We start from the raw sequence: 17,672 nt of genomic DNA on the forward strand, positions 1-17,672 counted from the left end.
TACCTTTGGAAGCGACAAGGATCGTCATGTGGGTGTCCAACATACATAATAGTAAAACCAAATTATTCTCCTTGCTTATAAACATTCGAATATTGATACATCGATCAGGGAGGTACATCGGTCAGGGAGGTGCCCCTTCTAAAAATTTACAAGCTTCGTAGTTTGATAGTAAGAGTCGTAGTTTGATATATATATCGTAAGAGTCGTCAGATGCTTTAAGAAGTTTTATTGATTTTATGGTTTATTCACACTGGTGAGAAACGTTGTTTGATAGTGTTTTGGCTACGGAGAGAGTTAGCTCATACGAAGTGAGAAGCTTCGTAGTTTTTAGATGCTTCATGTATATGTCGTTTCTCTTATCCTCAGGTTGAGGTATTTTAGAGATCTATTGGCATGAATTCTAGGTTTTCTTGCGAATTGAATCGCCCACGTAAATCGTTGAATAAATGCATGTTTCAACAATTTCGTCAATCAAATGCCGATTTCAATGAAAGATCTGAAGATATTAAAACAAAAAACGACGCTTTTTTATTAGGAAAGATTCCCAATATTAAATCTATATGAACATGCAGCTGGCTTTTGTGCTTGCTAACCAAAGCTTATGAATTTATCAAATAAAATAATTGTAACGTGTTGCAACACTTTCTCTAAAATAAAAATGGAACGTGCATTTGCCTGTTTTCTTGCTAACACATTTATAAACTATAGAGATGTCACTTTTTTCGAGAACTAGTCAAAAGTTTGGCTAATATTAAATAAAAGCCATTTTCAATATAACGATAAAAAAATAATCATACTGCATGCATATAAATTAGATTCTATGCTAATTGAATTATTAAGAACTTGGATTGATATCTGGATCTAAGTCAAAAAATTTGTAAGAATTAACAACCGTAATCTTAAAACACACCTAAAGAGTGGCTGATTAGGAGCACCTTTAAGAATTCAACGTCGTTGTTGTTTAAATCGAATTCGAACCCAATTTCCATTTGCTTTTCTCGTCCTTGCATTATATGGCATTCATTCACATCCTCGCATCATGACTTTAATCCATGCACGCTTCATTTTTACTTCTTTAAATTTAATTATTATGAATGTGTGTTGTACATATGATGTTGTGTTGCTATGTTCAATTCACATGACTTACTCTTGGATTTTCCTACAATTAGACTATTTTGTCGTGCGTACACTCATTTACTTGCATTTGTTAATTGGGTTTTGATTTAATTGTTTCATTATCTCATATCCTCATTCGACAAAATGTATCCCCACTCCCATTACGTGTAATAATTTTATCGCTTTATTTTTCATTTGCTATTTGTTTTGTTAGTTCTAACACAAGAATAAAATCAACCCCTTTTCAAAAAAGAACAAAAATAAAAACTCGATCCAACGTCGGGTATTTTCTCAAAGACATCTCCCATCATTTCAAACCATCCATTTCTATCCATTTTCAAACTCTCCAACCATCCCATCAAACCTTTTGCAATCGATCATCAAATGCTTGATCCAACGTCAAGCTATTTTCCTAATCAAAAATAAAAAATACTTAATTCTTATCAAAACTTTTTCAATAAAGATGGAAAAGGAACGTGGTGGATACCACGAGCTCCTGAGACTAAGATTTAAGATGGATATCTCGCCCATCCTAGCTCTCGCCATCATTCAAAACTGTCAATATGGTTTCTTCAAACCTTTTCACACTCAAATCTCAAAACATCTAAGAGATATCAAACTCTTTTACAAATAATATGGAAACGGAACATGGTGGATACCACGAGCTCCTGGGGCTAGGATTCGAGATGGATATCTCGCTCATCCAAGTTCTCGCCATTACTCAAAACTCATTCAAATTCTTTTCTCGTCGTTGTGCGATCTTTCAAACCATTTTCTTAAATGAAAGGTACTTTGTCTATAGACAACGCAAAAATAATGTTTCGTCCACTTATATGTTTGAGTAAGCTTGCGACGTTGCCCGCAAATGTTGATTTGTAAATCCATTTGGTCGTGATGCATACGTTCCTTTCTCCACTTGTTATGGGTAGCCAATAATGTTTTCGTCAATTGACGCAAAGTAGTGTTTGCTAAAATAGACAAACAAATAAAAAATTTCTATCCAAACCTATGTAAGCCTTGAGTTCACTATTGCACCCAGAAATACGTAGGAGCAAGATTTGTAAATCTTGTCAGACTCGTGAATAAAAAATCCAATTTTTTTCTCTTTTCTTTTGTTTCTATTCTTATTTCCCTTCTAATTACTCGAGAAGTCTAACATTTATAATCTAACATTAACGCACATAGCTAACCTAATGATTCCCGTTGAGTACAACGAGTGAGAGGGGTGCTAATACTTTCTCCTTGCATAATCGACTACTGAATCCTGATTTGGTTGTGATGACCAATATCATTGTCGCTCTTTCATGGATTTTATTGATATTTTCCCTTTCCCTCATTGGGAATAAATAAAGTTTGGTGGCGACTCTATTTAGTCCATCCTGTGAGCGTGAGATTACGCTTCGCTAAGTCGTGTTATCATTTTTTGAGGTGAGACAAATATGAATAGACTATACATGGTATTACTTCATATAATGTCTCATCCGAGAGACTTAGAGTCTCATCAGGTAGGCTCAACGTAAAATATTATATGTGGGAGTTAGGGTCTCATAAAAACATACTAATATAACTCCTTTCCCGAGGGACTTTAGAGTCTCATTAGATAAGGCTGAACCTAAAGTCTCGCCTAAGGGATGAACCTAGTCCGAGAGACTTAACTTAAAAGTCTTGGTTGAGGGTTCTAACAAAAGTCTAGCACGAGGCATTCAACTCCTCACCTGAGGGACTCAGATTCTCATCAATAAGGATCAACTTATAATCTTGTCGGAAAGACTTGGAGTCCCATCAAATCAGGCTAATATAATGCCTCAATTGAGGGACTTAGAGTCTCATTAGGCTGGCTGAACATATAATCTTGTCTGAGGGACTTGGAGTCCCATAAAAAAGGGTAATGTAAGAACTCACATGGGGGACTTTAGAGTCTCATCAAACAATGTTAAGACTAAGTTCTCACCTATAGGAATCGACCAAAGACTGGTTCGGGAGACTAATTTAAAAGTCTTGCATGAGGGTTCGTACCAAAGTCAAGCCCGAGAGACTCAACGCCACGCCTAAGGGACTCAAAGTCTCACCAAGAAGGCTCAACGTATAATTTCTTTAGATGGACTTGAAGTCCCATCAAAATACGCACATCCAACACCTCAATTGAGGAACTCAAAGTCTCATCAAGTAGGCTCAAGGTATAATCTTGTATGAAGGACTTGGAGTCCCGTTAAAATAGGCTAATCTAACACCTCGCTTGAGGGACTCAAAGTCTCATAAGTTCGGCCCAACGTATAACATCATATGAGGAACTTTGAGTCCCACCAAAACAGGCTCATCTAATGCCTTGCTTGAGGGACTCAAGCAGGCTCAACATGTAATCTCGTCTGAGAGACTAGGAGTCCCATCAAAACAGGCTCATCCAGTGCCTCGCTTAAGAGAATTAGAGTTTCATAAGGTTGGCCTAATGTATAATCTCTCATGAGAGACTTTGAGTCCCATAAAAATAGGCTCATCTAATTCCTCACCTGAGGGACTCAAAGTCTTACCAGGAAGGCTCAATGTATAGTCTTGCTTGAGGGGCATGGAGTCCCATCAAAACAAGCCCATCCAACTCCTTTCCTAGTAAACTTCAGAGTCTCATAAAGCAAGGTTCAACCTATAGTCTCTCTTAAGAAATTCAACCAAAGTCTGACCCGAGATACTTAAATTAAAAATCTTTTTGAGGGTTCCAACTAAAGCCTAGCCCGAGAGACTCGACACCTCGTCTAAGGGACTCAGAGTGGTATCAAGTAAGATTAACGTATAATCTCGCATGATGGACACATAGTCCCATTAAAATAGACTCATTTAACGCCTCACTTGGGGGAATTAGAGTCTCATTAGGCAGGTTCGACGTATAATCTCGCATAAGGGACTTAGAGCCTCTTAAATATCTCAACCTAAGGATAAAAGAAACAACTCAGAGATATAAATGAAACACCCAAAAACTACAAAGCTTCTCACCACACGTGAGTTAGCTCTCTCTATAGCGAATATACCGCCAAGCACCATTTCTCACCATTGTGAACAAACCATAAAACCAGCAAAACTTCTTAAAGCCTCTAGCAATTGTTGGGAAAATAACATATAAACTAATATAGGCGCACACGAAAGTACATCCATAAAAAAGAAAAAATAAGAAAAAATATAAAAATAAAACTCACAAAATCATAATTCAACTTTTAATTTTACAAGGAAAAAATTCTAAACTCTCTCATATAATTGTAATTTTTAAGGAGAAAATTGCAAACCCTCAAAAATGCAATTTTTGAACAGAAAAATTGCAAACCCTTTCTCAAATACAATTTTTGGACGCAAATATTACAAACCCTCTCTCAACTGCAATTTTTGGATGAAAAAATTGCAAACTCTCTTTCAACTATAACTTTTCAACGGACAAATTGCAAACCCTCTTAACAAACTATTTTTGAACGGAAAAATAGTAAACCCCCTCAACAAATTATATTTGAACGGAAAAATAGAAAACTCTCTCTAATACACCCAAAATCCCCAATACACCAAAAAACTACAATTTATTGTTGTGTAGAAAATTCAAACTAACTATCTCCATTTATATAATATTTTGTTGGATATCAAATTTGTGACAATCATAACGCTTCTCTTTAGGCAAAAGTTCAATTGAGAAAAAAAGTAACGCATTTTAATGATACCGTTCATTATCTCGTCCACTATATCGAATTAAATTCCTTTTTTCAATTGAGATAAAATCAAAATAGTAGTGTTTTTTCCAAATATTTCTAAAAGATGTGTTTATTTTATATTTCTATAAGATGTGTTTATTTTAAATGAAGGGTTCGGAAGGATGGAAGTGTAGTGTTTCAATAAGTTGGTCAATCAGACGCCGAATCATTTGAAAGATCTGAAGATATTAAAATAAACAACAACGCTTTTTATTAGAAAAGATTCCCAATATTAAAGATATATGAACATGCAACTGGTGTTGGTGCAAAGGTAGAATAAATGATGAACGGAAATATTCTATTAAGAGAATGACGGCTACAAAACATGATAAAAGTTACAATGATTGTCACCCTATTTATAAGCTAAAACTAGGGTTACTAGAATAGGATAAAATACTAAAATACCCTCTAACAAACTTAGGGGCTAAGAAAATAGTACAACTAATAAATATGAATTACTTCTAATACCATCCCTTAATTCATATTCCATCAAAACTTGTAACACCAATTCCATCCCTTAATATGAGAAATTGATCAGTCTTGATAACTTTCGTCAGAACATCTGCCAACTGTTTCTAAGTGCTGCAGTGTACAACTTCTAACACTCCCCTCTGAACTTGATGTCTCAGAAAATAATACTTGGTCTCAATGTGCTTGCTTCTCCCATGCAACACTAGGTTTCTGGCAAGATTGATTGCAGACTTGTTGTCAATCATCAGCTTCAGAGGTTTGTTTACTTTAATCTTCAGATCCTGCAATAGATTCAAAATCCACACAGCTTGGCATGCAGTAACAGCACCTGCAATGTATTCAGCTTCACAAGTTGACAACGCCACAATAGGTTGCTTCTTGGAACACCAAGAAATGGGACCTCCCAGAAATTTGAATAAGTACCCAGACGTACTTCTTCTGTCAACTCTGTCTCCACACCAATCAGAATCTGAATAACTCAGAAGTTCTGACTCATCATTTCTTCCAGAAGGAAATAATACTCCATCCTTTCTTCCAGAAGGAAATAATACTCCATACTTCAGAGTTTCCTTGATATACCTCAGAATCCTGACAGCAGCTTGGTAATAGGACCACTTAGGTTTACTCGTGAACCTACTAACCATCCCAATTGAATAGCAAATATCAGGTCTGGTATTGCACAAATACCTCAGAGAACCAACCAACTGTTTGAAGGTTGTAGCGTCCACATCCTTTCCATCAGAGTCAGAATCCAGTTTCTGATTTGTATCAGAAGGTGTGACAGCAATCTTACAATTCTTCAGATTAAATCTCTTCAGAAGTTCTAATTCATACTTGAGCTGATGCAAAATAATACCTTTCTCAGAGTATCTGAACTCCATCCCTAGAAAGTATGTCATTTTGCCTAGATCAGTCATTTCGAATTCATTCATCAGAACTTTCTTGAACTTGGCTATCTCCTGTTCAGAACTTCCAGTCAGCAGTATATCATCAACATATAAACATACCAGAGTCATATTTCCTTCAGAAGTATGCTGAGCATAGACACCATACTCCATCTCACATTTCTGAAAGCCTTGCTTCTTGAAAAATGAATCAATCTTCTGATTCCAAGCTTTGGGCGCTTGTTTCAATCCATATAGAGCTTTGTATAATCTGTACACCATCCCTTCCTGATTCTTTTTCACAAATCCAGGAGGTTGTGACACATAAACTTCTTCTTCTAATGGACCGTTCAGAAATGCAGATTTTACATCTAAATGCATCAGAGGCCAATTCCTGTTAGCAGCTATTGCAATCACCATTCTGATTGTTTCATGTCTTGCTACAAGTGCAAACACTTCAGAGTAATCCAGCCCAGGTTTCTGTAGAAATCCTCTGGCTACCAACCTTGCTTTATGTTTGCCAATTGAACCATCTGGCTTTAACTTCTGCTTGAAAACCCATCTGACGCTGATGGCTTTCTTGTCTTTTGGAAGTTCTGTCAGCTTCCAAGTCTTGTTTCTCTCTAAAGCATCAAGTTCTTCTTTCATGGCCTTCAGCCAGAGCTTCTGCTTAAGAGCCTCTTCTGTACTTATGGGTTCAGAGTCTACTAACATGGCACACTAAATAACTTCTCCTTCAGAGTCTACTTCAGTGTCTTGCAGCATGTCAAATTCTGCATATCTTCTGGGGATGTTTCTGATTCTTTGTGGTCTTTGAACTTGTTCAGAGTCTTGAGCTTCAGAGTTTCTAGCTTCAGATGGTTGACTTCCTCCAGAGCTTTGACCATCTTCAGGGTCTGGCATATTTCCAGAGTCTGAATTGCCACCAGAATCTGGATTACCATCAGAGTCTGGGTCATCAGAGTCTGGATCATCAGAGTCACCTTCATCTTCTGAGTCTTCTCCAGAGTCAGAATCACTATCAGAATTAGAATCAACGTCAGAGTTTACTCCAACTTCAGAAATTCTTAACTCTGACCTTTCTTTAGAGGTTCTAACATCAGAATCAGATTGAGACTTATCCCAATTCCAAAATTCTGATTCCTTCACAATCACATCTCTGCTGAATTCAATTTTGTTGGTTTCTGGACAATAGAGCTTGTATGCACCTGTACTGTGGTACCCTATCAGAATCATCACTTTGCTTCTATCATCCAGCTTCTGTCTTCTGGCTTCTGGAACATGTTTATAACAAACAGAACCAAACACCTTCAGATGACTAACACTTTGCTTATCTCCAGTCCACTTCTGTATTGGAACTATTTCCTTCAACTTCTTCGTAGGACATCGGTTGAGTACATACGTTGCAGTGGCAACAGCTTCTCCCAAGAGGTTCTGAGGAAGCTTCTTCTCCTTTAGCATGCTTCTCACCATATCAAGCAAAGTGCGGTTTCTTCTTTCAGCAAGACCATTGTGTTGAGGGGTATAAGGAGCAGTAACCTCATGCTCAATTCCATTCTCCTCACAGAACTTCTGGAACTCTTTGGAGTTATACTCACCTCCACCGTCAGTTCTAAGAATCTTCAACTTCTGACCACTCTGATTCTCAGCCTTCATTCTGAACTTCTTGAATTCATCAAACACCTTGTGTTTAAACTTAATAAGGGATACCCATGTCATTCTTGTGAATTCATCAATAAATAACACAAAGCATTTATTCCCTCCAATCGATGCTACTGGAAATGGACCACACACATCAGAATGTACAACTCCCAAGGCATGTTTTGCTCTTGGAGCAGTTTCTGACGCAAATGGCAATCGTGGTTGTTTTCCTTCCATGCAAACTTTGCATGACTTTTTAGGCTTCTTAATTGCAGGAATTCCATGTACCAACTTCTTTGGATTCAGATGTTTTAAGCTTCTGAAATTCAAATGACCAAATCTTCTGTGCCACAGCTCACTCTCCTTCTCAGCACTTGTTGCACTAAGACATTCTGAGTCTGCAGTTCTGACATTCACTTTGAATGTTCTATTCCTTCCCTGTTCTGACTCCATAATCAACTTCTGATTGCAGTCATACAGCTTCAGAAGATTGTCCTTCATGGTAACTGAAAAACCTTTCTCAATTAATTGTCCCACACTCATCAGATTGCTTCTGATGCCAGGTACATACCACACGTTCTGAATCAATGTTGTTTTCCCATTGTTCAGAATCACTCTGACATTTCCCATACCTTCTGCATTAAGATATTTGTCATCAGCACATCTGATCTTTGTCCTCTTTTCAGAGTCAAAGTCAACCAGTCATTTCTTGTTTCCAGTAAGATGATTTGAACAGCCAATGTCCATATACCACCAGTCTATCAGATCCATATCATCAGATTCAGAGGCCATCAATAGCACAGATTCGTCATCAAAACTTCTGGCTATATTTGCTTCTTCTGATTTTCTCTCCTTGTTTGACCAACAGTCTCTAGCAAAGTGACCAAACTTCTTACAACAGTAACATTTTGGATCTTCCTTTTGTCATACTTCTCTTTTCCCTTCTGAGCATTCTTTTGTCTATCAGAGGTTGAGCTTTCTGACTTCTGACCACCATCAGATCTTCTCCTGGCTTCTGACTGCTTCTGATACCTCCTATCAGAAGTTGCTTTCAGAGCCTGCTGCTCTACTTCCCTTTCAGAAGTTCTTTCAGTCAAACGCAACTCTTGCGCTTCTAGACTGCTCTGCAGCTCTTCAATTCTCATGGTGCTCAGATCTTTGGAATGTTCTATTGCTACCACAATGTAATCAAATTGAGAGGTAAGGGATCTCAATACCTTCTCCATGATTGTTTCTTCAAAAAGAGTTTCTCCACACGCTTTCATCTCATTAGTGATCAGAATCACTCTGGAGATGTATTCAGAGACTTTCTCATTATTCTTCATGTTGAGATTCTCATATTGCTTTCTCAAGGACTGAAGCTTCACCTTCTTCACTGATGCGTCACCACCATAACATCTAACCAGTGTGTCCCACGCAGCCTTTGCTGTCGTTGAATCTGCAATTTTCTCAAACACATTTACATCAACACATTGATGAATGAAGAACAATGCTTTCTAATCCTTCTTCCTTACTTCCTTCTGCGCATTTTTCTGTTCATCCGTCGCATCTGCTGCTACCGGAACATAACCATCAGTGACAAGATCTAGAACATCTTGAGCACCGAACAGTACACGCATTTGGATCATCCAACGATTCCAGTTTTTACCGTCAAATACTGGAAGTTTGGTGTTCATGTTGCCGTTTCCGTTCATCTTTCTACCTTGCACAGTACACTCAGATTTCTCACAGTGTTTCCCAACCCACAGAATTAAAATTCTGATCAGATTTTGTTTAAGATTCAACACGAATCTAAGAATCTAAAATCAAACACACAAGACCTCACGTTCACTCGTGTTTCCCGTGTTTCCCAATGAATCCGAACCGGGGCTCTAGATACCAATTGTTGGTGCAAAGGTAGAATAAATGATGAACGGAAATATTCTATTAAGAGAATGACGGCTACAAAACATGATAAAAGTTATAATGATTGTCACCCTATTTATAAGCTAAAACTAGGGTTACTAGAATAGGATAAAATACTAAAATACCCTCTAACAAACTTAGGGGCTAAGAAAATAGTACAACTAATAAATATGAATTACTTCTAATAGCTGGCTTGTGTGCTTGTTTACCAATGCTTATGAATCTATCAAATAAAATATTTGTAACGTGTTGCAACACAGTCTCAAATAAAAATGGAACGTGCATTTGCCTGTTTTCTTGTTAACACATTTATAAACTATAGCTATATCACCTTTTTCGAGAACTAGTTAATAGGTTGGTTAATATCAAATAAAAGCCATTCTCAATATAACGATAAAAAAAATATAAGGAGTGCATTATTAGGAAAAACATCTATACTCACCCTTACGAAATACCTATAATAACGGTTGAACAACAGTTGGTATGTAGGGTGTGATTGTATGTGAGTTATTTATAACTAAGATCCAACGTCTGTGGTCGAAAACTGAAAAATGCATTACCTATAATCACAATTGTTTTAAATTCCCGTGGTAAAAGATGTGTCAACATTTTTTCTTTTTACCACATGTTTTGCCTGACTGCCTTGATAGCTTTCATCATAATATATAATATTAAATACTTTTAGCAAAAAGAACAACAACAATAACAACAACAAAAGCAACAAGAACAACAACAAGAAAAAGAAGAACAAAAACAACAAAATAAATAAATTGAATCGTTGAACAAGAACATTTTACCTGACACAACAATAACAACTAACGTTGCTAAGTTGAATACATGTTTTTCATGCCTCGTTCAATTTGGAGAATAGATTATGGAGTTTCAAAACTTGTTAATGAAAGAAATGTTTTGAAGTTTCTATTATGGAAGAAATGATGTTTTCATGTTTTCTTTAATGGAGGGATATTGTTTCGTAAATGGAAGAAGTTTGGAGGTAAAAGATGAAGTTTGTCTAAGTACGTTTAGGACAAAAGTGAATGAACTAAAAATGTTATATAACTTTAAAAAAAATGTGCCACTTTTCACCACGATTGGAATCCCATACGTGGTGTAAAGAGGCTTAAAAATAAGTTTAAAAAAATTGGTGTTGGGATTAGAATCCATTACCAGACGCCATTTTACACCACAGATGAAATTCTTACCGTAGAGAAAAGTGACTTAAAAATAAGTAAAAAATCAAAAAGTATGGCTGAAGTCATTCATCGTGGCATGTTAGTAGACTTTGAACCCGTGAGTACGAAAGAAGCTCTCAAGCATAAAGTTTGGCTGAAGGCCATGAAAGAAGAACTTGATGCCATAGAGAGAAACAAGATTTGGAAGTTGACAGAACTTCCAAAGAACAAGAAATCCATCAGCGTGAGATGGGTTTATAAGGTGAAGCTAAAGCCAGATGGATCAATTGGAAAATACAAAGCAATGTTAGTTGTGAGAGGTTTTCTGCAGAAACCTGGGTTAGATTACTTTGAAGTGTTTGCGCTTGTAGCAAGACATGAAACAATCAGGCTGATGATTGTGATAACTGCTAACAAAAAATGGTCTCTGATGCATTTATACGTGAAATCTGCATTTTTAAACAATCCATTAGAATAAGAGGTTTATGCGTCCCAACCTCTTGAATTTGAGAAAAAGAATCAGGAAGGGATGGTCTACAGATTACACAAAGCTTTGTATGGACTGAAGCAAGCCCATAGAGCTTAGAATATGAAAATTGATTCATTTTTCAAGAAGCAGGGATTTCAGAAATGTGAGATAGATATTTAAGCATGATACTTTGTTCAGTGAATGCTTATGTACGAGATTCCAAAAAGATCCTAAAGAATCTCATTTAATTGATGTTAAGAGAATTTTTAGATATCTGAAAGGTACTATTAACCTTGATTTATTTTATAAGTAATCAAAGATTACAAGTTAGTAGGTTATTGTGATGCTGATTATGCTGGAGATAAAATTGAAAGGAAAAAAATAGTTAAAGCTATTAGTTTCTAGGTGAAAAATTAAATCGTATGGTTCAACAAGAGACAATCAACTTTCGCATTATCAATATCAGAGGATGAAAAGATTGCAGTTTCTGGATGTAGTACTCAAATCCTCTAAATGAAAAGTCAGTTTGAAGAGTATTAACTAAATGAGAGTAACATTCCTATCTTATGTGATAATACTTGTAATATTTGTTTATCTAAGAATCCAAATTTACATTCTAGAGCTAAGAATATTGAGATCAAAAAAACATTTTATAAGAGAATGTATTCGTAAGGAAATTCTAAACTTTATTAATAAAAACCCTTATTAAGGACACATTCGTAGTGTTTCCTGTTTCCAAATATATCTCGTCTTTTTGTCTCCTGACAAAGCGTGTAGTGTTGTATAAGATTTAATTGGGTTCCCAAGATAATGTAGTGCAAAATTATTTCTTATTCTTTCTAGCTTCCGCATTCACTCTCTTTTCACTCTATTTAAACACCTTTCTTCTCTTATAGTTGTTCACATGTCTCCATTCCTATCAACTCTTTATCTTCAAACCCATCATCTCTCTCCTTCTTCAGATCTTAAAACCTTTTGTCAAATGCCTCTCAACACTGGAAGTACATGCTATGAATTTCTGGCGAGTTTCTCGGATAGAGAAGGTTGTGAGAAAAAGATAGCTAATAATGTTTTGAAGGAAAAACTATAAAAGTCTAAGTTGCTAAATGTAGCAAGAAATTTATGATCATCAAGTTATTGAGAAGCTAGAGATCAAATAACAAGAGTCGCCACCGCGCTTTTATTGTTTCCAAGGGAAAAGGGAAAAAAGTATGAATATAACCCAAAAAGTAAGAAGTTTTCAAATCAAAACTAATAAAGTGTCAGAGATCACAGGTAAGGGGGTTGGTTACACAGAGGGAAGGTGTTAGCACCCAAAGTGTCCTAGGTACTCCTAGGGAGCCCTTTTTGTGTGCATATGTACTTGGTATAAAGTGATGTTTACAAACAAATAGAATGGGGGGATGAGAAAAGAATTCATTAATTATATTTTTGTGTTTGACAAGACATCCGGTCTTGTGCCTACGTACCAACATAAAAATGAGGGATCAAAACCTCGTAGTTCGTGATACAAATTTCAAAATGGATGCATTGTTTTTAACAAAAATTAAGTTTGAAAGGCAAAAAGGCCTAAAAATGGTTTGAATGAGTTAGTTCTTTTTGGCTTTTTTTTGAAAATTTAAGTCACGTATAGTTAAGTTTATTTACAAGTTTGATTTAAGAAAATAAGTTTGAAAATGAAATGGCATAAGGCCAAAGTTTCTATCTTTTTGCAAAAGTGGTCTATGTTTAGAGCAAAAGTAGTTCACACAAAGAAGATTTTGAAAAGGAGAGGGAGAGATTTTGAAATTAAAGAAATGGGGAGAAGATGAAGAGACTATCCTATGTATAAAAATTAAAAGTTTAGAGTTGAAAAGATCTGACAAAATGGGTAGCAATCCAATAGACAAGAGTGTCAATAGAAACCCAAAATTCCCTTGGACTTTTAGAATCAAGAAACACACAAATGCACAATTATATTATCTTGAAGAGAAAGGCATCAAATAAAGATGGTCACATCCAAGCTTATCCATTCCATGATCTTTTTCAAAATATCCCATGTAACAGATGAATTCCACAAGTTACAAATTCATAATAATAGCTTCACAATTATCATGTTGCACATGAACTTAGAGATATCTTCAAAGATGTATCAGATGAATTTCAAATTGCAAGCACTTGGTTCTCAACAAGTTGGCATTGGCCAAGTCCATTAGCTTAGGAAGGTTGCCTAGATTCTAAGTCCATTTGTCCAAGATCAAGCCAACATTCCACACAAAAGTCTTTTAGGGTTTTTGTTGTTATTATGTACATTAATGGTCAAAGACCACACAAACAAGCAAAGTATACACAAACAAAATATATCACATAATATGGTCCAAGTGGACAAAGTGAAAATTGCACTAACATAAACAATTAGAATGATTTGAACAATGACAAATGAAATAGAGTGCTAAAAGTAAATTGCATTAAAGTAAAGGCTTGAAATTAAAAGTTAGTAGTTAATAGGTTAGAAGTTAGTATTGTTTTGCTTTTGCTTTTCATCTTAAGACATTCTTTGGAGAACACTCAACCCACTTATCACAAGCATGAATCCTTGAGCCAAAACATCTTCCAAAGAAAGGAAAGAAGGACAAGTTTCCACAACTAGAATGCTTATGCCTTTTATGTCACAAATTTAGCGCTATGTTAAGCAATCGTAATTGGACTTATGTAGAAGTCAGAACTATTTGAGGTCGGGCAAGAGAATTTTGGTGTTAATGCATGTTAGAGACATAGTATAACGGACTATGCTCATGAAACATACCATACACAAAAAGAATATGCAAAAGATGTGGCCTAATCTCATCCATACTCATGTCAATTTTTCAATCAACTAGCATTAGGACTTTGAGATATCATAGGCCAAATGAGATGAATGCATAAAGAATGGGAATGAGATGAAGAGGGAGGGGAATGGATCAAAACACAAATTGGTCAAATGAGGACTTTTACCAAATTAATATCATCCATTCATTTTGGAAGATGGAATGTACATTCCATCAATCCCCTAAATCCAATGATATTAATTTTGACAAAGTCAAATCAACCTTGACCAAGGCCCAACAACAAGAGTCAAACATAAACAAGCCATCACAATTGGTCAACAATTTTATTTGGCATTTATTCAAATTAAAATACTAAAATAGTGCATTTAAATTAAATATGGTTTGTCCAACCAAAAATCTCATCTGTCATACCCCAAAATTCACCCTACACCTTCACAATGTTCAACTAGGTCATTAACCTAGACATTTGCATACCATCATGAGCATGCATTTCATCTACATAAGCAAGGTTCAACACAAGAAGGCATTGAATTGAATTCAGAGCTTTATGCTTACACCTAGTGGAAACTAGGATCTCTCAGCAAGCTTGGGGTGGCCCCAATCAAACCCTAGCATGGAGATGCTTGGGTATTATGCTTATATTTGGTGTCAATGGTGGTTTCTTGAGGGATCAAGACCCTGATTTAAGGGTCCTTACTTGGCCATGGCTCCATAAGCCCTAATCATGACCAATACCCATTGTGTGGCCTCCTAACCCTAATTTCAGCTGGCACATCATCATTCATGATGCTTGATCTCCTTGCTTGGTTAAATTTCATTCAACAACTTCTTGTTCCTGGTTCATTCATGTGGAGTTCTTGGTTGTGTTTCTATTCACCGTGCTCATGATCATTGATTCTAGTGTTTGGTCTATGTAGGTTGTAGTTCATGGCACATCTTGAGCCTTTCTAAGTTCTTTGTTTCATGATTATCATTGGAGTGTCACTCATGATTAGTTCAGTCAATGTCATTATACTATCCATTTCACTCTATTTCAATACATGTTCAAGATCCATTTATTCATATAAGATAACTTCAAATTCATTTCAAGAGCCATTCAGTTCAAATACCAATCCAAGTTCATTCAAATGAAGAAATGTCATTCATTACATGATCATAAAGGGTCCATTACATGAAAAATGCAAAGAGAGGTGTGTTAACCAACAGTTGACTTTTTGACCAACAGTTGACTTTTTGACCAACAGTTGACTTTTTGGTCAACTTTGACCAAAGTCAACTCAAACCCTTAAGTCATGACCTATGCACATTCAAGCCTTATCATTCACTCAAGTTTTGATTCCATGAGGTTATGTGATTCATCTGTGAAGAGTTCATTGTCCCTGTCATGTAGGGCATTCCATGTCATGTTTTGATTAATCCAATACAAAGTCAAGTCTTGATTCATGATCATTACAAGTATCCATTCATATTCAAGAATTAATTTCAAGTGTCAAGATCAATTCAAAATCTCACATTCATTCACAATCATTTACAATTCATCACAAATGTCCAAGCATTGAGAAAATTACAAAAAAATGGAAGTTTGACCACATGTTGACTTTGGTCAATAGTTGACTTTTTGGTCAAAGTTGACCAAAGTCAACCCAATCACCTCCTCCTCAAAACCCCTTCCTAATAAAAAGTCTAACCCTAAACACCATTTCTCTGATAAGGATCAAAGCAAGCGACATCATCCGTTGGATTTGAATACCTTGAAAGGCCATGGTGATGTAGTTACAGGGCTAAGCTTCTCTCCAGATGGACGCAACTTAGCAACAACTTGTGCTGATGGAGTGGTGAGAGTATTCAAGTTGGAGGATGCTTCGAGTAAAAGTTTCAAGTTCCATAGAATTAATTTACCTCCTGGAGGTCATCCAACTGCAGTTACGTTTTCTGATGATGCATCCTCCATTGTAGTGTCATCACACAGTCTCACTGGTTGTTTATTGTACATGTATGCTGAAGAGAAACCTAAAGCTTCTGAAGATAAGCCACAAACAAAGCTTCCTCTCCCAGAGATTAAGTGGGAACATCACAAAGTTCATGATAAAAAAGCAATAATTACTATGTTTGGAACCTCCGCCACTTATGGCAGTGCTGATGGAAGTGCATTAATTGCTTCGTGTTCAGAAGGGACTGACATCATTCTTTGGCATGGAAAAACTGGGAAGAGTTTGGGGCATGTGGATACAAATCAACTTAAAAATAACATGGCTACTATATCTCCCAATGGGCGCTTCATTGCAGCTGCAGCGTTTACTGTAGATGTTAAGGTCTGGGAGATTGTATATGCAAAGGATGGATCTGTGAAGGAAGTTTCAAATGTTATGTAGCTTAAGGGGCACAAGAGTGCAGTGACTTGGTTATGCTTTTCTCCAAACTCTGAGCAAATAATTACAGCATCCAAGGATGGTCCCTTGAGAATATGGAATATCAACGTTCGCTATCATATGGATGAGGATCCCAAGACACTGAAGGTGTTCCCAATTCCTCTTCGTGATTCTACCGGCACTACATTGCACGTCAGCCTCAATCTCAAAATTCCGGGTTATTGTCGATAATCCAAAGTTTATCTGACAGAACATCCGCAAGCATAAATAATGGTGCTGGATAGCAAGGAACTAAACCAGAATTAGAAATCAAGCCTTGTTGCAGACCAAAGGTAGATCATGAACCAAGCCATAACTACAACCTAATCCTGCATGAAATCCCAACCAAACAGCAGCGGTAACCTGCAGAACCACTTCCATCCTGCCATGAAATATTTCAAAATATTGCAACACCTTGCTGCAATACATTCTAACCCGTCGGACCATGAAGGAATCTGCATTTCCATCATGGACAATACCAGCCTGCAAAATCCAGATTTTTATGATCAGTCCCAAAAACGGTCCGCAATTCAGTCATTGTTTGACGTTCATCACGGTATTGTATCTGGCATAAGGATGCACCTGGTATCAGCATCTCTGCTATCATCCACATTGGCGTGCCTTTGGTACAATGAACGACAGAAACGCACTGCGACCGGTTATTTGTTACGGTGGAGTTCATGAGTTAGGCTTCAAGATGGGCTTGGGGAGCTAATTTCTTGATTTCCTTAGGCAATGCGCGTATAAGCCGTAGTGATGTGCCATCATCCGTTACAGGAAGGATTGGTTGCCTTGATAAGTCATGCGTGGTATATTGTCTTGATCAAGACCTGTACAAAGCAAACCTGCAGCAACTTGCAACATCAGCAATTAATAAGTCAGCAAAGTAATATACCAAATATACACTAACGATTGGGAAACAATGTCACAGGGTTACAGCCGCAACAGGTCCTTAGACCTCCATCTGCCAGTTGAAGCATGCAGACAAGGTAGCACTCACATTGCTGTTGAAGAAGTGAAGAAAAAGATTGCTGATTTACTTACAGAATGCGGATAATGGTGAGACAGTTGCAGTCT

At 36.7% G+C, this 17,672-nt stretch overlaps 1 protein-coding gene across 1 annotated transcript; it reads left to right on the forward strand.

The window, feature by feature from the left end:
• Positions 1 to 15,832: 15,832 nt before the first annotated feature.
• LOC127128656 (uncharacterized) lies at positions 15,833 to 16,742 on the forward strand. The gene has a single exon (XM_051058023.1). It carries the CDS (start codon positions 16,179 to 16,181, stop codon positions 16,557 to 16,559), a length of 381 nt encoding a protein of 126 aa, XP_050913980.1. The 5' UTR covers positions 15,833 to 16,178; the 3' UTR covers positions 16,560 to 16,742.
• The last annotated feature ends 930 nt before the right edge of the window (positions 16,743 to 17,672 follow it).

This window comes from Lathyrus oleraceus, chromosome 3 (genome assembly GCF_024323335.1).
Source record: "Lathyrus oleraceus cultivar Zhongwan6 chromosome 3, CAAS_Psat_ZW6_1.0, whole genome shotgun sequence".
NCBI lineage: Eukaryota > Viridiplantae > Streptophyta > Magnoliopsida > Fabales > Fabaceae > Lathyrus > Lathyrus oleraceus.

Coding starts and splice junctions, on each gene's coding strand:
- LOC127128656 (XM_051058023.1), top strand. CDS start 16,179: ATGTATGCTGAAGAGAAACCTAAAGCTTCTGAAGATAAGCCACAAACA.